The 21,463-nt window shown below is 39.3% G+C and overlaps 1 protein-coding gene across 1 annotated transcript; it reads left to right on the forward strand.

Moving 5' to 3' along the window:
- The first annotated feature begins 844 nt into the window (after nucleotides 1-844).
- Nucleotides 845-18,888, forward strand: itgb3b (integrin beta 3b). The gene is made up of 15 exons (XM_086303699.1): nucleotides 845-1,042; nucleotides 1,963-2,048; nucleotides 2,719-2,923; nucleotides 3,062-3,314; nucleotides 5,118-5,280; nucleotides 5,513-5,674; nucleotides 5,776-5,871; nucleotides 7,268-7,357; nucleotides 7,799-7,933; nucleotides 10,742-11,186; nucleotides 14,715-14,937; nucleotides 15,012-15,112; nucleotides 15,244-15,363; nucleotides 17,833-17,999; nucleotides 18,542-18,888. The coding sequence occupies exons 1-15, from the start codon at nucleotides 970-972 to the stop codon at nucleotides 18,608-18,610; spliced, it is 2,388 nt and encodes a 795-aa protein (XP_086159825.1). The 5' UTR covers nucleotides 845-969; the 3' UTR covers nucleotides 18,611-18,888.
- Nucleotides 18,889-21,463: the final 2,575 nt, after the last annotated feature.

Genomic DNA, 21,463 nt, shown 5'->3' on the forward strand with positions numbered 1-21,463 from the left:
AGTATTTCAACATCAGACTAAGAATTATAAGCTCCAGTTAAGTTTAAAATACCTTAGTTGAAGGAGCCGGCTGACGCATTAATACCAGCAAACCTGTCATGTGCATAAAGATCTGTCTTTCCTCATAAAAGCCTTTAAGAGCATACATGAGGGAGAACTCTTCAGTTCATTCAAAGTTAGTGCTTCTTAGGGACTTTAAAGGGAGAAGCAGAAACTAAATTATTTCGCTATGTGTCCATCAGTCAGTTTGCTTCATTAGTTTTAAATGAATTTTTTTTCCAGAACAAACTAAATTCTTCTAATTTTGTTGCCTTTAAGTCGCCAAAGAAACATTTGTATTACTCACTTATGAAACAGTGGACATTTCTTCCAGTCCTGCACCCTGCACGCAATTGTTCAGACCTGCCAAAAAGGAGCACCGTGGTTTTTTCAGTCCTTACAGCTATTGTCCACTAGTGGGCAGCGTGCAGTCGGTGTACCTGACGTTCACGGGTATTACTCGGTAAATCCTAATTAAAAACATATGTTTAATATTTCCCACTGTGTTAAAAAAAACAAAAAAACAACCTTCATTTAAGCAGAAACCGATTTTTTTTTACGTTAAATAATAACATTTAGGCTTTAGATATATTTAATTTATTGGGTTTTTTCCTACGAAACTTACTTTATTAACAGTGTTTCAAAAACGTACTCCATTAATCTGACATATCAGATGACGAAACCTGCCCTTCGCCAACAGAAAACTTCCTAAAGTCGCAATTTTGGATGCTGCGCTTTCCCCGCCCACTATATTTAGTAGTATAATAATGAGAGCTCAGCATGGGGAGTAGAGGGGTGGCTCTGAGACATTTGACTCTATTTGGAGTTGCCTAGATTACAGAGGGTTGTATTTTTTTCTTGCTCGTTTCTCCTCAAACACACACCTCAGCTGACTGGCGAGCTGTGTCCTCTCAGAGAGCCCTCAGCACGATGAGCGCTCTCCAGACGCAGAGGATGTTGTGCGTGTGGGTTTTGTTCTTTGCGGGAATAGCAGCAGTTTGTGGTGAGTTTAACTGTTTTCTGTCTCTTCCTTCCTTTAAGGAACTCTGCTAAGACTTTAAAAAGTGATCATCTGCCAAAAAGTGATTGCCGGTATTTGCCAGAAATGATTACTGGCATTTAAACTGCTGTAATCCATCAAACTTTTGTGAATGATATCAAGTTATTTGAGCCAGAAAGGTAGAAGCTGCAATCAGTTTTTGGCAAATTCTTTATTTATCCGGATAAAAGCCTCATTTTTCAAGAGAGACCTGACCAAGAGGGCAGCAGAAAATACAACAGCTATAACATAACAGTTCTATTAAGGTATTTTAAGTGGCACAAACGACTGGATTGAACATAACGTATAACACAGAGTGGGCACATACATGCAGTCTCACAAGCATGCTCGCAAAACAGAACAGATCTTCATAAACCATCTTGGTCACTGTTTCCTAGCATTTGGGAATGCAGATGTTTAGTTTACAGTTTTTGAGTTGATCTTTAAAATTGTTTTCTTCATATGTTGGTGCAGTAGTTGAAGCCTATTTCAGTGAAATATAGTCTTATATTCAAGACAACACAGATGCTTGTGCTAGCTTTAGTGAACACAAAGTGCTTGCCACATGCAGCTGATAATTTACTTATCTTAAACCACAATTCACCTTGTGGCTGCAGTCAATGCTCACTGCATAACACATGTTCATGTCTGAGACTGGTTTTACTTGGTAATGCATTGCTAGTTTAAGAATGTTTTCTCTGAGCTTCATCTTCCTTGACGAGAAATGACCTAAAATTCTGTTCTGAAGCCAAAAAGTTGAAATCTCTCAGAAAAACAAGAGAATTCACACCCACGTAAAGCAGATGATCCCAAATGTTCCTCTTAGTGAAAGGAACCAATCAGTATCGGTTAAATCAATCTAGTGCTTCTTCTCCTGGTTCCAGGTTCAAATGTCTGCACCTCCAGAGGAGCCAGCACATGCAAGGAGTGTCTGGATGTGCACCCCAGCTGTGCGTGGTGCTCCAAAGAGGTTGGGTCCCTTTTTTCCCCCCACTTCACTTCATTTACAAGCTTAGCTTTCTGCCAACCAGACTGGTACACGGTGGTACAGATCTCTTCATCAGCCAGCTATAATCTGGTTTGGAAGAACACTCTCAGTGGTCTCTGTGGTGAAGCCACTTCTAGTCTTTGACTCCATGCACATTTTAAAATATTTGGGTTTGGATTTGTGAACAAGACAACATGTCTCTTTCAAAGTTAGAAGGACAGAAAATGAAGGGTTTTAACTGCTTCACTGACTCTGAGTAGGATGCTTATGTGAGTCCAGGGACTCAGAACTCAGTGACTGAAATCTTGTTAGTGTACGAGGATACAGTCATATTTTCTGGTTCAAACCAATGAGTGCAGTGATTTAATATAGTGAAATTAAGTATGGGAGTCAACATACTTTTTCAGGATGACTTCAGCCTCTACAAGAGAGGAACTGGTTGAACTTCTTTCGGGTGCAAAGTTTATTGAAGTACTAAAAGGAAACATAAGATTAGGCCGTTTTAGACTCCTGGTCCTCCCCGTTCCACTTTACTCTTTAAATCAGTCAGATATGCTCCCCTTTTCTTGAATTTAATTACAACTGGAAATTAATCTACATTCAGATCAACGAGTCTGCTTTTCTCTTTAAAATGTCCTACATCTTTTTTCAGGACTTTGGCCAAGGAGTTGCTGGCCTGTCCCGCTGTGATTTGAAAAGTAATCTGCTGGCAGCGGGCTGTACCACATCAGCCCTGGAGTTTCCAACCAGCAAACTGCAGGTGATCGAGGACCGGCCCCTCAGCAACAAGGCAGCGGGAGCGACGCAAGTTGTCACCCAGATAAAGCCTCAGAAAATACACATCACCCTCAGGCCGGGTGAGCACCTACATATAAGGATATAAGGTTTTTTACACAGTTTCACAGGAAATGAGTGAAACTGTTCTCTCTGAGGGAACGAGAAGAACAGTAAAATCAGGAAGCAGTGTTTAACTGTTTCTTCATCTCATTTTCTAGATGATGCTAAACGTTTCACAGTGAAGGTGCGGCAGGTGGAGGACTACCCCGTAGATCTCTACTACTTAATGGATCTCTCCTACTCCATGAATGATGATCTCACCCGCCTGAGGACGCTCGGCAAAGGCCTGGCGGAGGCCATGAACCGCACCACCAGCAACCTGCGCATGGGCTTTGGAGCTTTTGTGGACAAGCCGCTCTCACCTTACATGTACATTTCACCAAAAGAGGCTGTAAAGAACCCCTGCTACAGGTAAATCTAAGATAAAATCATGGGTTTAAACCAGATCTGGTGTTGTTTCCCCATAATGTTTTTTCACGCTTCATATGTCACCACCGGTGTTGATTTCAGTGGTTTCAGTATTTACGTCTGCGTGTGTTAAGTACCTGCATTACGCAGATGATGTCAGTCTTGTGAAGACATATTTAAACACAGCGTTGCTCAGCAATAACGCGAGCAGTCTCGGAGCCTCAGAACTTGTTAAAGGCTCAATGTGGCTCCTAAGTGCTTGGTCAGCTCCTGTGAATCAGCCACAGGTAATCTACTCAGGGAGGAAGAGCATCCCAGTGCCATAAGTGCAGCCAGAGGCTCCTGTGACGTTGATTTGATGGTTCCAGGGTCATTTGCTTTCCCGCTCATGTAAAGTGAGACCCAGACTGTAGGAATGTTTTGATAAAAGATAAGAAAAATGAAGAATTTATAGTAGGCTGCAGCAGAAAGGGAGAGCGAGAGGAGGGTACGTTCACAGTAAAGAGAGTTTTTTATATGAATTATGAACAAAGGAGAAATCTCTTAAAGGTTTATTGTTTTTTTTTTGTTTTTCCTTTTGCCCATGCCAGGTTATTTGATGGCTTTCGGATGACGCTGTAATTTGGTTGTTGGTCAAAAACTGACATGCATGAGACCAACAGTGCCCAGACTTTACCGCTCACAACTCTAGACTTATATACAACTTATAGCATCCACAGTTTTCAAGATATCATTTTCAAATTTTGTGTGATGGTAGATATCAATAAAAGCTCAAGATGATTTAATTTTGTTGAAAATCTTGTCAAGGTCACAACAAATGTCAAAATCAATTTAAAAAAATTGTATTACTCACATGTTTTTAATGGCTCTTCATCAAACTTCACAACTCTATGCTAGCGCTTGGGGGCGAAGATTTGACCTTGACCTTCATTGTTAGCACCTAAGGTTAGCGATAGCTTAAAAAATTTTCAAGAACCCACATTGAATATTACATCATAAGAACGGGCATGGAGAGAACTGTACAACACACATTTTATTGTTTCAATTATGACACCCTACAATTTCACAATGATACCATAAAGTTTGGCAAAATCATACACTGCATGACTATAGCTTAAAATCTCAAGTTTTTGCAGCTTATAGATTCCAGCAAATTCTGCTCCTATTGTATGGGTAAAGATAAATACACCATTTTAGTATGTAATGGTTCAAGGTCGTAGCTCATAGGTCAAAGGTTAGGGTCCCTCAGATTAAGAAAAAGCTTTAGTTTCCATTGGATCATCTCCAGACTATTAGTCATTGTAGCACATAAGCATTCTCTATATCTGAGCTTTTTAAAGCATTTTTTTCAATGCAACATTACAGGACTTCACACTGACAGAAAACGATGCTGACATCAGCATATAGCATCAAAGTTTTGGTATAGGCCTTGCCCTTCAGGGGGACTTGCACTCTTAACCGCTCTTGTTTATGTATATATTACTTAACATTAAAATACCAGTGATGTCAAAAATGTGAAAATATAGTTAGCCGGTTTGTAAGGCATAACCAACCAAGAAGACATGTGCAGGTAAACTGCATTTTGTAAAGATTTTGCATTCAATTTCATAACAAAATTGCAGTTGTTCTAATTGAATGACTTCTGAACATGTTTGCTTCTTACATACATATTATATTGTGCATAAACATTGTTCTTGAGGGTGGTGATGGGTGGAGATGTCATCAGTTATTGGAGTTGACAGCACTTTTGGATGAACCCTGATGCTGTCTGTCAAAGTAAACATTTAATTTCTCTTTACTTGGCAGCATTAATACCACCTGTCTGCCACAGTTTGGCTACAAACATGTCTTGTCTCTGACGGAGGAAGTAGGCCGCTTCACGGAGGAGGTGAAGAAGCAGATGGTGTCCAGAAACCGAGATGCCCCGGAGGGAGGCTTTGATGCCATCATCCAGGCTGCTGTGTGCAAGGTGGAGCGGCAGACTGCACGAGCACACACGTTTCCCCTTCTCACAGACATAACTTGAGATTTGGTTTGGCATTCTTTTACTCCTCCGTCACGCACATCTAAGCTCAGAAATATTTAAAGGCTGGGTGGTAAAATTAAGTTAATCAGAAGGAGATTTGCTGTTTGAAAAGAACTGAAAAATTCTTTATTGTTTACTTTCCTCCTTTTCTGTTACCTGGTTTGATGGGAACCAGGAGCAGATCGGCTGGCGTCCAGATGCTTCCCACCTTCTGATCTTCACCTCAGACGCAAAGACTCACGTGGCTCTGGATGGTCGTCTGGCTGGAATCGTGCAGCCCAACGATGGACGATGCCACCTGAACTCTGATAATATGTACAGCAAGTCTACGACCATGGTTAGCGCATATTAAAGCCGAGTATTTGTGTGCACAGACGGCAATGAAGGGAAACCACGTAAGCGGTATGTGCTAACTTCATTGTCCTTTTGTTACCACAGGATTATCCATCTCTTGCTCTGATCACGGAGAAGATGTCAGAGAACAACATCAACCTCATCTTTGCAGTCACCAACCCTGTGGTTGCCCTTTACCAGGTGAGGAGCTCTGCAGTGGACACGATCCCCTTCTGTTACAACATAATTGCTCAAAAAACAAAAAATGCAAACATAAACTAAGCATTTTTTAAAAATGAAAACAAATATCCTCTTTTAATAAGAAGTAGTGTTTTCAGAGAAGTCCACTGAACCTCACTGTTTTTTAAAAAAATGAAACATTCTTGGAAGCTGCATTGGAAATCACTGTTTGCACACTACTCAGACACCGAAGGAGACAAAGTCAGTTTTTCCAAAACTGGAAACACTAGTACATCCAACTGGTGTCAAACAGTATTTTATACATAGTTTTGGCTACTGGATGGAAACTGTTGCATGTCGAGTCAAGTAGCTTTTATGAATACAGCACATTTAAAAACAACAGCAGCTGACCCACAGAACTTCCCAGTAAAGTTAGTATTAGCAGGAAATTACAGGTGAAAACATGGAATCAGTCATAGAGGCTAAGAACAGAAATAAAAAATAAAACAAGAAAATATAATAATTACATAAAATGAGTCCAAACTGATAAATGAAAGAAAAATGTGACTGTAAAGTCACAAAAAGATAACTGGGTACATGCGACTTTCATGCACTAATAACTCGCAACTGAAAAAATCAACCAAACCACAGAAGCTAGCGGAAACAGTGGCTTAATTTCTCTAAATACCCACTATTGGTTTTTCTTTTTGTACTTGCTCTGCCATTTACTCAGAAAACAACTGAAAAAACATACAAATATTTTAGCATTAGTTTTACTTGCAGTATAAATTACTGTTTATAATTTTCAGTAGCATGGTAGCACGGTGGTTAGCAATGTTGCCTCACAGGAAGAAGGTCCACCTGGAGCCCTTCTGTGTGGAGTCTGTGGGTTTTCTTTGGATACTCTGGTATCTTGGGCAAAATACTGAACCTTGAGTTGCTTTCTGATGGGTTCATCAGAGTTTGAATGGGTGTAAATGTTAGATAGAAAGCACTTAGACACTTACCATTTACGTGCAGTTGGTGGAGTTTGGTTAAATGGTGATTCTAAAATTGCCCAAAGGTGTGAATGTAAATGTGAATAGTTGTCTGTCTCTTTGTGTTATCCTGTGCAGTCTGTCACATAGCACCCTGTGGTAAGCCTACCACAACCATGAATGGGACAACAAGATGGATGGATAATATAACAGCAATCCATTGGAACAAATTAACTAATGAAAATGTAGTAAAATATCATCTTGACAGTAATGATTTAATATCAAATAATTAGCAATCTTTATTCGGTGGGTATTGGATGGGTGCATTCTATGTTTGCAACTAATGAGATTCAGATGACATTTGCAGCAATCGATAAATGATTAAAAGACTCCCTGATGATGCAGGATTAGAACAGTCTCTCTGTCTGCGTGCGTTGTAGAACTACAGTGAGCTGATTCCTGGCACCACAGTGGGAACGCTGTCCAATGACTCGGGAAATGTTATTCAGCTCATATTAAAGGCGTACAAAGTGAGTGCAACACACACGCACATGCAGACACACACGCTCACACATCCTTGGCGAGACAGTGTTTGAGGGGATGACATGTGCTTGTTGACACACACCCACAGCATGTGAGTCATACGCAGTGTAGAGTCAGAGTCTCGGGAGAAATTCCCCAGTGGCTGAAGTGTGAAGCTGACCAAATGTAGGAGGCTGTTGGCTGGGTTTCATTATTTATGTTGAATGTGAGTTTATTATGCAGGTGAATGAGCTGAAAAGTAATTCTAGCTGTTTGCGCTGCAATATACACTCAAATATAAAGTCATTAGAGAAGTCAGTAAGATGTCGTGTATAATTTGCTATGAGTTACTTGTTTGACTCATATTTAAGCGGAGGAAATGACCCGTCTTGAAAACCACCTGCTATGTGTGCGTGTTTGTGTTTCCTGCTTTTTTCTGTTGCCGTCAGAAAATTCGTTCCAAGGTGGAACTGGAGCTGCAAGGCGTCCCAGAGGAACTGTCTCTTTCCTTCAACGCCACCTGCCTGAATGGAGAGGTCATTCCTGGCTTCAAATCCTGCTCTGGGCTCAAAATAGGAGATACGGTTAGTTCTTCTAGACTTTGCACTGCAACTACAAGGTTTGGCTTCATATTACAGAGACGTGGCTGTACGTCTATCTGTGGTCAGTACAGCAAAATCACCACAGTATGAGTTGGAGTGGAGTTCCCATTTTCATATTTTTACTTTTGGACTCTTATAAGGCAGCTCTGGTCTTTACCATGTTCTAAATCTCACTAAACCTCATCTCATTAGATGAACAGCAACACATGATTAATGAACAAAAACAGAAGTTGTGTGTAAAAAACTAAGCACGCCCCATGATTCATTAGTTTGTATCATCATGACCACCTCCTTAATTGAGATTTTCAAGCCTTCATTCATGTAGCGCTTTGTTAAGGTGTCCCCCCCCCCACAGCATTTCTAACCCATACTGCCATGTTCTGTTTAGAGAGGCCTGGAGAAAGAGGCCTTTTCCTGGAAAAAGTTCCAAACACGTCATACTCGGTCAGTCTTTTTCTAATTTTACTGTCACAAACTTTAACATTTAACATGCTAAAAGAGGCCTGTAGAGTCTGAGTTGTGTTTTTTACAGTTTCTCTGAGTACTGGACGTTCCAACAGTCCATTCCTGGGGAGACTGGTAACTGCTTGAATGTTTGCTATTTATAAATCATCTTTCTCATTGTAGAATAATGGATTATATATTGTTTGGAAATCACACATAACTGAATGCGCCAGACCAACAAACTACACAAACCACTGATTATCAGTTTATTAAATTAAATTTAATTCAGTTTTACTTATATGTCGCCAAATTACAACAACAGTCGCCTCAAGACACCTTATACTGTAAGGCTCTACAATAATCCAAAAAAATCAGAGAAAGCTCCCAACAATCATATGACCCCCATATGAGCGAGAGCTTTGGCAACAGTGGGAAGGAAAAACTCCCTTTTAACAGGAAGAAACCTCCAGTACAGGCAGCGCGGCCATCTGCCAAAGTGAAAATGAATTCGACCTGGCTGTTATATACCCTGTTGCTATGGAAACAGTAAGGGTGTACATGTCTGTGATGGTTCTCCAGCTCATCGTAGTCTAAGGAGCTTGGAAAGAAAAGCGTCTGGACTTCTTTAAGTTGCTTGAAGACGTTTCACCTTTTAAGAAGCTTCTTCAGTTCTAGGGTCAAATGGTGGAGAGTCCCAGATTTAAGCCCTATGGCCGTGTCCCCCATAGGGACCCCTAATGATTCTCTACCTAATGACACGAGCCAAGGTGTGAAAATAGGTGTAGGACACAATCAGCCAAGGTTTCAGGTGAACTCATTGTGAAACCTAGCCCCACCCTATCATGTGATTTCCTGAGGGCAGAAGGCCGAGGATGTGAGTGGGCGTTAGCCCGCACATGGGCATACATGGTTTTTCATACACTGCTTCTCCATTTTGGTTTCGTTTTTGCCACATAACTAATAACACAGTGTTATATTTCATGTGTTGCTGTTCATCAGAACTTATATTCAAATCATTTTAGGACCTGCTAAGGACTTTGTATTGTGTTCTCATGTGTAAAATCTTAGAATTGAAAGAGGGTGAACTTTTTCCCATTACTGTAATACTCATGATCTACTCATAATACTCACAATACTTATGATCTTTATCAACAGTTATATAAAATAGTTCAAATAAATGCAACTGGGTAGACCTTGTTTAGGTGGTCAGCATGAGTTAGTAATGGCTGGCCAATGCTTGTTCAGTGATATTTTGACTAAATGGAGTATTACATATAAAGCTAGTTATATATTCAGATTAATACTGCACTTTTTCTACAATGTAGTCACAACATGAGTAACCAAAGAAAGGTGGCCCAAAAACTTTACCCACATAAAAGAAGATTTAGGATTAATAAGGTAGATTCTGAATTACCACAGAAAGGGGAGAAAGGCAGTAATCTGACTGTGATCTTTATCTACAGGTGTTAACCATAACCTCTGTCGCACCTAGTTGACTGTACATGGTTGTTTCCTTGCTTTATTTGTTTCAGATAAGGATGTACAGTGATCGTGATTGTTTACATACTCACACTCAGGAAAACATCCTTCATGAGACTAATTAACTTACTTTCAGTGTAGTTTTTTTTTGTTACTGTAATTATTTAAAGAAGGACACAGTCGCCTAAACACATTTAGTTTTTTCAAGGAATATTTTAACAATTCATATTTAAAAGATTCTGCTTGTACTCAGAATATAACCCATCTCGAGAGACCATTGTTCCCTATAAACAAAAATAACAAATTAGTTCCATATGGGTCTTTTTTTTTGGTATGTTTCCATTTCCCTTATTTCTTCTATCTGAGTTGGATTTTCCCTTTTTCTCATAGTGTCAAGGAGTAAAAGATGGAAAAACAAATGACAGTCTCTAACTTTATTTTTTATTCTTCATGTTTTTTTGTCTTAAGATCCTTTTTTAAATAGTTCTCTTTGTTAGTTTTTGCATTTTTCTTTATCTAAGCGTCTATGGCTATTTTTCTTTGTCTTTCTTCACTCCAGGTGACATTTTCTGGCCTCTACACATTTCTTTCTCTTTACCTCAGCTGGTATTATTATTTCCATATATGGCCATCTCTCCAGATGTAGTAACTCCCCACATTTACCAGATCTGGCATGCAACACTGAATGAACAATTACTTTGACTAAATACATTTGGAGGCATTCCTTGTGTTACATCTGCTTTGTGCTGTTTTCTCTGACAGCGATTAGATAATGCTGAGTCTGGATGCCATAAAAAAAAAAAAGAAACAAGTAAAAATTAGTATAAGTGTCTCCTTTTTTCTTTACGCTTCTGTGCTCTTTGGCAGGTCTCTTTCAGTGTGGAGGCTCGTGCTCGTGGTTGCCCATCCAAAAAAAAGAAAACCTTTATCATCAAACCTGTGGGCTTCAAGGATGCCCTCTCCATCACTGTCACCTTTGAGTGCGACTGCAAGTGCCAGGCCAAAGCCCAGCCTGATAGCCCCAAATGTAGCAACGGCAATGGCACCTTTGAGTGTGGCATATGCCTGTGCCACCCAGGTCGCTTAGGACCACATTGCGAATGTGCCGAAGGCGATTACAACCCCATGGCGCAGGATCGCTGCAGTGGACCTGCAGGATCCGGAGGACCTCAGTCGGCTATCTGCAGCGGCCGCGGAGACTGCGTGTGTGGCCAGTGCGTGTGCCACAGCAGTGACTTTGGGAAAGTGTGGGGAAAGCTGTGTGAGTGTGATGACTTCAACTGCCTGCGCTACAAGGGAGAACTCTGCTCGGGTAAGGCCTCATGAGTTACAGTAAGAAAGACATGCAGGCTTCTTGTGTATTTACTTTGCTTTAGGATTTTAAATGAATGAGTATTAATCAGTGATGTGCTTAATGGTCAACAGTTTAGTCAACAGGCTGTAGCTCAGGAGGTAGAGCAGGTCATCTACTGAGTGGAAGGTTGGTGGTTCATTCCCTGGCTCCTCCAGTCTGCATGTCAAGTATCCTTGGGCATGATACTAACCCCAAGTTGCTCTTCGATGCACCCATCAGAGTATGAATGTATTTAGAAAGCACTATGTAAAGAGAAAGTGATTGTGAGAACGGGTGTGATTTGGTGAATGTTGTATAGAGCGCTTTGAGTACTCCGGGAGAGTAGAAAAATGCTATATAAGAATCAGTCCATTTACAAAAAATATTAAGACAGTCTAATATAGTCTGTTATTCCCTATAAATATTCAATTTCCTGCTGTAGATATCTTTAATTATTAACCAGTATTTGCTTTTTAAAGGAAGACTAGAAATGGGAGTAGCTCTGTTCAAGGATTAACTTCAAAATGGTGCATTGGGGTTTAGTGAGGGCAGCAAGTAGTGCAGGAGAGATTGTATGTGCTGGACTTTTTTTCTATTATTATTTTTGGCCGGCCACAGTGGTCTGTGAAGTTGCTGGCAAACAACTGAGATATACCCAGCCAAGAGATAGCCCAACCTTAGCTGTTCCCCCCCGAAAGCTGTAGTGGGTCGAAATGACCCACTGACTTCTATCTTGATTTTTCTGTATGGTTGTGGTAGAGTTTTGTAGAATGCGCGCACTTTTATAGCTGAGGTCGTTTGTCCCTGACTTGCCACCCACCTCATCTGGGAAGAATTATATACAGTAAAAACTCTCCCCTCTGGATATGGGCTACATTCACAATAAACATCTGGTTTGGTGTATGTGCACTACGTGTGAGTGTCAGCTCAGGTTATATGTTTGTGTCATCCAAACCTTTTGTACTAAAGAATTTGAAGGGATTCATGAACACACAACAAAACATACTGATGGTGATTTTCTTCTACGCAAGAGATTTTGTGTCTTTGTTGTGGTTGAGATTTTCAAACAGTGAGGTGAGGTTATCACTTTACTTTTTATTACTTTCAATGTTTTAGTGCTTTTAAATAAAAACCATGCTGCTGTGTCAAAACCATGAAAGTATCAGAATGACATCACATGCTGTCATGTAAAAAATGCCTACATGTTCAAGAAAAACTATTATGCACGTGAGACTAAGCATCATTGGGTTTGCTGGCAAGACATTTTGGCTCATGTTAGAATAGAGGTAATGGTAAAAAAATAAAAAAGTTTATTGCTTTAGAAGTTTGATGAAATGATCAATCTCGTGTCATTAATGCAGTGCTTGCGTGTTGTTAATTCCAAACCCCATTAATGAGGACCCGATTAGTAAAAATCCAACATGTAATCAGTTTTTGCCACTTTCCCTTAAACTAAACCCAACATTACCAGCATTTAATGTCTTTACTATTTCATTTGAATGCTTTGATAAGATCGGTGAGGTGTTTTTTATGACTGTCTGTTGCAGTCTTGTAACAGCAACAAAGTAAGAATAAAGTTTTCTTTGTTTTTTTTAACGTTCTTACTATTGTTCGCAGCTAGCTTAGCATAAACACTGAACGCAGGGGGAAATGTTATCCAAGTGCAGAGATCACAAACTTACTTAAAAACTTACTGTTTTATTTTTCCCATTTTTAATTTGTGCCAAAAGAAAATTAAAAACAACAGCTGCAAGGATAACCAGGCTAGCTTTATTTCTTTGCTTTTTGCTAACAAGGAAGCTAAGCTAACTAAGCTAATTGACCCTGAACTCCACATCTGGTGAACAGCTTTCACAATGTTACATTACATTTTTATATATTCTGTTTAGTTTAATTTAGTTTCCAGCATGGGTTCAATCAGTTCAGTTTCGTTTTTATAGTTCAGTTCTGTTTCTTGGTTTGTTTTTGTTTTGTTTTTAATTATATGACAGATATTTTGATACAAATGCAACTTTTCATATCATGTAGACATAGTGTTATTACACTTATGCACTAGTACCTCCTGATGCTATTTAGGTTGAATTTATTTGCTAAGCAGCTTGTATTAGGTAGTTTTTAAGTAGAGCTCATATGCCACTAAAAACTATCCACATCCATCTCAGCCGGTCTCACAAGGAAATGTTTTCCTGTGCACCCCAAAGTCCATAGAGTAACATGAAAATACCTTTATTCTTACTCATTGGCTAGTGTGGTGTAATGACGCTAAAAATAAACTCATGTTTGGCCAAGAGGGAGAGTACTGGAAATGTTCAGAGACTATGTGTGTTCTGCACACACATAGTCTTCTGTTGTCTTGAAATATCTTATTCAGTGTGTGGACCATTGTATTTTCCTCCACAGAATGATCTAATTAAAAGCTAGAGGTCTTGTGGCCATGTGATAATGACAGTTTATCCGTGGATCATCCTTTATCCAGTTAGACTGTGCCAAGCAGCTTCCTGTGTCATTGTTTATCTGGGCATTGTTTTTTGTGGTGGAAAGCCACAATGTTTTTGCCCCGTCTCTCTTACTGGCATGTACACTCACATTCACACAGAGTTTCGTGGAATAACAAAAAGACAATGTGTACAAATTTGCTCAGATATGCGCTTCATCACGCAGCCAAATATAAAAGCAATGCAGTCACCGCAGACAAACAGTGAAATAGGTTTTTAACCTCTAGCAGTTTAATATTCCGCTTCTGGTTTCCAGTGTTTCCAGTGTAAAGTCATGAACTTACAGGACCACTGAATGTCTGCAAGAAATAATACTTATTTTTAACTAGCTACAATTAAAAAGTCTTCTAATTGTTGGGTTTTTGCTGGATTATTGTGGCATCTTTTGTTGGAATTTAGTGCTTTATAAATAAAACTGAATTGAATTAAACCTTTAAATTTAATTTGGGTTAGATTTCTGGCTATTATTATTGCCATGAAATGCTAGCTTGACTTCAGCATGGCTGTAGATGCTGGGTTTGAAGTGTTTGAAGGCTAAGCAACATGGTAAATCTTTTTCAAGGTACAGAGAAGAGCCCGTAAATAGGGCAAAAAGAATTGTATGACACAGGTTTGTGGTTAGTTCAGTCATAACCATTTAATAAGCAGTGGCCAGCCATTACTAACTCATGCTGACCACCTAAAAAAGGACTACCCAATTGCATTTATTTTAAATTTGAGAGTTTGTAAAGGTACCTTACGCCCAGCAGATTATAAAATGGTACATAACATTAATTTCTTTAATAATAAAGTCATGAAAATAATGAGCATGTGTATAAGCTTTTGTCAAAACTTGCAACAAAATAAATATGTTTGTGTAAGACAGTGTGTAAACTATGTGATGCCAAATGATTGACGTTACAACCATCCCAGATGCCAAAAGCGTCCTTCTTCCCCAACTCGTGCTGCGCCCTCTTTTTCACATAAAATTTCTTGTCATATTGTCCTCCTCTTGTTTTTTGTTTATTCTCAGGGCACGGTGTCTGTAACTGTGGCTTCTGCCAGTGCGCACCAGACTGGCAGGGTGAGAACTGTAACTGCTCCAGACGTACAGACACTTGTATGTCCAGCCTGGGCCTCCTGTGCAGTGGGAGGGGTCAGTGCGTGTGCGGAGCCTGCGAGTGCACGCAACCAGGTGCCTACGGAGCCACGTGTGACAAGTGTCCCACCTGCCCCGACGCCTGTACCATGAAGAAGTGAGTTTACATACAGAGATATTCAATTTAGCTCCTTTAAATCAACTGATTGTTGATATTTTACATTTTAACAGGGAGTGTGTGGAGTGTAAGCACTTCAAGAGGGGCAAACTGATTGAGGACAAAACCTGCTCTCGAATCTGCAAGGATGAGATTGTTCTTGTGGATGAATTAGGTGAGATGATTTGTATTTTGGCACTGCTGGTTAATGTTAATAATAATTCCATAAATGCACAAGGTGGAACAATCCATTAAAGGGGTCATTTTGTCTAACTTGTAATGTAACGTCAACATTTTTCCACACAGAGCTCCATGACACAAATGCGGTGAATTGCACCTACAAAGATGAGAACGATTGCGTGGAGCGTTTTCAGTATTATGAAGATGCCAGTGGCAAATCCATCCTCTTTGTTGTCAAAGAGCCAGGTAAGAAACATTAAGTGCTTTGCCGGTGTTAGCTTCTTTAAAATGTCCATTATAGCTGGGTATGGTTGTTTTAAGTATGTGATTAGGTTTTTTGTTAAAAATGTTTTCATAGTGACTCCCCCCCATGGTTTACTGTGGCAAACTTGCGTCTTCACTCATGTTAGTGTATGACTGTGAGTACACGTGCAACTATTTGCCTGCGCCACTGTGTACGTGTTGTACGTGCATGAAAGGGAGTAATCTGATTCCATTCCCTAGCCAGTCAATAGACTCATCTCTACTTTTAATTGCTAATTTAATGTAATTTAATATTATGGGTTATAAATATGAATCTGTTGCTTTTTTTACCAGATGTAATCAACACAAATGCTGAATAGATGAGGATAAACCTGCAATAACAATCTTTCACCATCATCTGCATTTTTTAAATTTCTGGCAAAACTTTTTAGTGCTTTGTGTTCACCCAACTACAAGCTGTCACTTCCCCGATGCCTGCTCTCTCACTTGTTAAGTGGCCAAATAGAAAAAGTGTGGGGCAGTAAAATAGCTTTCTGCCCTCAGAGAAAATCTGTACTTGGGTCTACTTTTAATGAATGTGTGTGTTTAATTTAAGCACAACTGGGTATCAGAGAAATACACCACAATTTGCCTTGAACACGGGGCACCCTGCCGTGTCAAAGAGGGCTGTAAATAGCTGCCCAGCTCCTCTGGGAACATGCTGACTATACATATCGCAGAGAGAAAGCCCTCTCGTGCTCTCCTCTTGAGGATATGGAAGAAAATAAGTAACCAAAAGAACAGCGAAGGAAATGTGAAGCTGTATCACTCACCCTTCAAAGCTGTCTAAGCTTTAAAAAAAAAAATCGAGACAACATAAGAAAAAGTTGGTAAATCACATTAATCAATAGTGTCAGCCAAGACTGATTTCCATGTAGACTTTGATGGGCTATGAGCATTAAAGGGTCGGCTGAAGAGCAGGAAGTAGAGCTAATTTATAATGATAGAAGGAGGAAGATGAGAGCAGCTTTGATGTTGGCTGTAAAAGTTCGCCCTCGTTGCTTTGGTTGCCCAACACCGCTTTTCACGTGCATATGTGCATGTAACCACACGCCACACAGATATACCGACATTATGAGGAACCCATAGAGCATTACAGCTCTAGGAGCATTCTTACTGTTTAACACGTTGGCATCTTTCGCCTCATCATTTGGTTGTCCGGTGTATACATGCGTACCACATATTTATTCACTGCAGCACCATAACACTTTTTTAATGACAAAACTTCATAGTAGGCTTGCATCAGATTGCATTAAAAATAAAAAGTTCAAGCTAAATATCACACTGAGACTCATCTGGTGACCAGAAAATAAGTTAATAATGATGTATGGATGCTTTATTCATCCTCAGGGAGAAATTCACATAATGCTGATGCTTTCTACGTGTGATTAGTATTAATTCATTACACATTTTTGAGAAGCTTAAGAAAAAACTTTAAAATGTCATTTTCTTTATGCTGAGAACTCTAAATTTAGGACCATATGGGGGTGGTTGAATAATATTTGATTACCTCATATCTGTCATCACATTTTGGCTCAAATATTTTTCAGTTCATCAGCTTTTTTGATTGAGTCACATACGCTTTAATTGACCAAGTAGACCGCAGTGGAAAAATAAAGATCTAGAAGTTTCTCATGTGAAATAACTCATACTGTAGGAACTTCTGCAGACCTTTTTTGGAGCAAGATTGCACTCTGGGGACTAATTAAGCCTCAAAACTTGTAGCCAAAACATTAGTGAACTACTGTAAGAGATTGTGAGAGATATAAAAGACACTTTTGCTCCTCAAATTCCCAAACCTTACAAGCAACTTAAACTTTCGCAGTCCCTCTACTTGACTGTAAAACTTGGGGGAATTATTGAAGAGAAATTAGTCATGCGAACAAGGCTAGCAAATGTGATGAGTTGTTCCACTTTTGAAGTGGTTCATGTCCGTGACTCTTTGAAGGAGCGTAATGCCCGTCATTGTGCGACATTGTGCAAATCAGAGTACTGGAGAGTTTTGCCTGACCGCAGTGAGGGAGGAGAGGATTGTGGCCTTGCTGTAAGATGTTACCGTTTTCCACTTTGGGCCATCTTCCACTCTTCTCTCTGGTCTTTAACATCCTGTTCAGGACTGTTACGCTTCCCTTGTTCTCTTCCGTCACTTAAAAACCTGATGGCAATTAGAAAACTGTCAGCCATGCTAAAAAGAACCATGCTATTAAGTTTAAAGCTGTACATCTGCCTTTATAACAGGCGTTATAACCGCTGACTCTGAAAACTCACTGCAGTTAGTAGGGGACTACGTTGCGATATTAGCGAGATTAAATCAATAAGAACCAGAGATGAAACACAGTTATAAAATTATTTCCTCTGGCCTGACCTCTGGCTTATCTGCTCATTCCTTTATCACTTCCTCCTTCTGTTTAGACTGCCCCAAGGGTCCAGACATTTTGGTAGTGCTTCTGTCAGTGGCAGGAGCCATTTTGTTCCTGGGCTTGGCCGCTCTGCTTATCTGGAAGCTGCTGGTTACCATCCACGACAGACGGGAGTTTGCCAAATTTGAGGAAGAACGCGCTCGCGCCAAGTGGGAAACAGTAAGTGAACGGACTCTGAAGTAGTGAATTGGGAAACTGCAAGTGCAGCATTTGTTTAATATTATCATAGAAAGCACTGAGGATTCAATGCAGTCTTTGCACACACTCAAGTATGCAAACATGCCTGCACCTTCCTATACACACATACTCACACACACACACAAAGAGCCCACACACGCAGTGTCTTGCTCCCGTTGTCTGAAGATGTTTTTTATTATTTCTGTTACATGCTGTTACTACCAACAGAACAAAAAAGCAGCCAACGGAAGGGCTGGGTTTAAATTAGCCAGCGCTAATCAGCCTTTACTGGTAATAAGCCTGTTTGTGGCCTAAAGAACACAACTAAATCCCACAGGCCTCAAACCACAAGGAATCACAGTAGGTTTAAGTTGCTCACAAGTAACACAAAACCACACACTCAAGTTAGCATGTCTGCTTAAATGATGACATGAAATAGCTGTTTTAAATGTGGACTTTTCTATTGTGTCATTACCATAAACCGCCCCTTGACTCGTATCTCCTCGTGTGTGTTTGACTAACAGGGGCACAATCCTCTTTACAAGGGAGCGACATCAACCTTTACGAACATCACATACAGAGGAAAAGACTGACGCTACTGAACAAAGCTGAAGAATAAAGGATGGAAATAATGCACTTCGACAATCCTCTCTGAGAAGGCAGCGAATCATGTGCAGGCCTCTACTGTCACGCAATAACTAATAATTATTTGCTTGTAAATATGTAGAAATCATTCCGAGGAGACATTTTATCAGGGATTTGAGACAAAACACCCACCTGTACTACGATGTTAGATAAGGTGTTTGTTTTTTTGTTTTGAATGAGAATTGTTTTGTTGTGCAGCCCATAATAAAGGTTTAGATCTCCAAAAGCAGCTTTTTGTCCATCCGTTGAGAGCCCACTGAAATCGTAAAAGTTGAAATCAAGAGCACAAAATTTAACGAGAAGCACAAAGAGAGTGCAAACCTTCACCGAGGCACTTTTAAGGGGATAGTTTTGTGTTTTGTGCATATTAATTTTGTTATCTTTGTTCTTTTTAATCGTACTTTAAGATGTTTGCAGTTTATAACACATTTTGGGGTCAATATGAAAATGTGAAATGTGAAAGTGAGGTCATATGTGACAGGATAGTTGGATGCAGATGTTAAGGTGATATTTAGAAACCCCATATACCAGTATTTTATCCTAAATGTTGCCAATACAAGGATAGTCATTTGGATGAGTAACGAAACGTTTCACCCACTGAAAACGCTACATCTAGATGAACAGAATCAACTTTTGAAGCTAGTTATTTTATGAAAGTTTCATCTTATTTGACCTTGAAGAAGTCAAATAAGATCAGAAATCCCAATATATCATCATATGTCATTTCCTATATACCTATATGTTGTAAATACAGACAATGGTAGTAAGAAACATCGTTGTAAATAGCTCTACATAGCATTATTACCACTTTGACCTTAAGATCACTCTGTCGAGCTTTAAGGTAATGTCAGAAGTCAAAAAGAGGTTTAAGTCTTCAGATATGGTACTCTCTATATGTTGACCATAAACACCACACTTGTAAGAATCATAGTTTCTAATTTATAAAACGGATTTGTCAATTTTCCACCAATAAATCATTACATTGACAAATTTTACACCCCTACAAAGCTTGATCAGAATGCATTCAAAACTTTTCTAGCAATCATGTTTACAGAAAAAAGATGCACCCAAGCGCTACCAACAACATAACCTTTTTGGCAGAGGCAATAAGAATATATTTAATATTTGAGAAGTGCTATATACTTCCCAGTGTAAAGGTAGTCAGGCATTCAAACATAACATCAACATTAACATTGAATAGAAAACTCTTGGCAGCAAAGGAAATGTTTTGCTTATTAAAATAAAACCAAAAGGATCCACATGACTGCATATCACTGTGGCAAAATGATAAAAATTATATTTTAAAAAGTAATATGGGTGAACTCAGTTCCTATAAGCCAGTAGAGGGCACAGAATTTCCTGTTTGTGACACCCAGTGGAAAACCACAAAGATAAACTGCCATCATGTGGTTTGGAGTAAATTGAAAATTTCTAGTGCGTTAATATCATTTTCTTTGAAGATATGAAACATGATTTTTTAGTTATTCTTTATAATACACTGGATGTTATAACCACATAATTTGAGACATTAAAGTTAAAGCATGGTGTTTAAAGAAAAGAAAAAGTCTACTATACTAAGTCTAGTCTACTAAGTCAACTATAGGTCAGTGGGGCTTGTGTGCTCACAGCACTTGTGATTATTGTATTAACGATATCCATTCTCATTAATATTGTAATATTGATTCAAAAGTAGAAAAAAAACTGTCTGAAACCACCCTTTGAGAACACTGACTAACTCCTGCTGAGTTTATGTTTTGAATGTTAAAAATGTGATGAATGAAAAACACATAAAACGGACAATCAGAGATCTGCTTTTCTGCAAAATACATTTGATTTACAGTCGATCGTGTAACCCTTTAATTAGTCTTTATTAAAATATTGTCCATGAGCCCATTTTGCTGTACACTCAGTCTGTGCATGCATCAGCTTAAAAGGATAATATTTTCTTTTTTTATGATAATAATTATGATAAACCTTTTATCATAATTATTAGTGTAATTAAGTCATCCTCAACTCTCTCTTGGCTGTGCAGGATTTTTTGAATGCAGCGCACTACTCGCATCTCCTGGACTTAAACTGCAGGTTTAATTTGCTCGTTTGTGTGCACAGTACAGTTCATCAGCTCAACGGAACACAATATGGAGACACAGAGAAAGAAAATAGGTAAAAAACACGTCCCAGCTCACTGGCTCTGACAAAGCCAGTAAAGCTATTTAGCTCCACCAAGTGGAAGAAAGAGAAAACAACCTGTGAGGTGGTTAAAAAAAAAGATTAATAGAATGAAACTAATTCACATGTAGAGAGATATGACGTCAAGCTGGCCTTATTAAATTTAAGCCTCCGTTAGAGTACATCCCACAGCACAGACTGTAGATAAAAGATGGATGTATACACCATCATGTCACCTGTTGTCTTTGGACTATGCATTTCAAAGCCTCAACTTTAGCATTTTGGCCCGTAACCAGGTTTGGGGGGTTAAATGCTAAGCTATCAGCTAAGGTTATCGAGCATGGTTAGCAAGGTGCATCAATGAAAGCACAGTTGCATTTTCATTTTTTAACATTTCTGGCTTTGTTTTTCACCTCTGGAGGTTAATGCTTCATTTTGATCAGTTGCTTTCCAAAGTTTTCTCAGATGGCCCCAGTAGTCATTCTGTCTGCCCAGCAGAAGATCTGTGCTCCGCAATTTAAGGAAACACTGGTTTAAATCAAACCACAGGTTCGGTTTAAACTACAACTTAAAATAGAGTAACGCTAATAAAAAATCAAAAGCCCCTCAGTGTTCACATTAGTGTTTGTGCA

The sequence above is a fragment of the Aulonocara sp. 'chitande type north' Nkhata Bay genome, linkage group LG8 (assembly GCF_057382095.1).
Source record: "Aulonocara sp. 'chitande type north' Nkhata Bay isolate Kocher_YH1m ecotype deep benthic linkage group LG8, A_spYH_male_GT1.1, whole genome shotgun sequence".
NCBI lineage: Eukaryota > Metazoa > Chordata > Actinopteri > Cichliformes > Cichlidae > Aulonocara > Aulonocara sp. 'chitande type north' Nkhata Bay.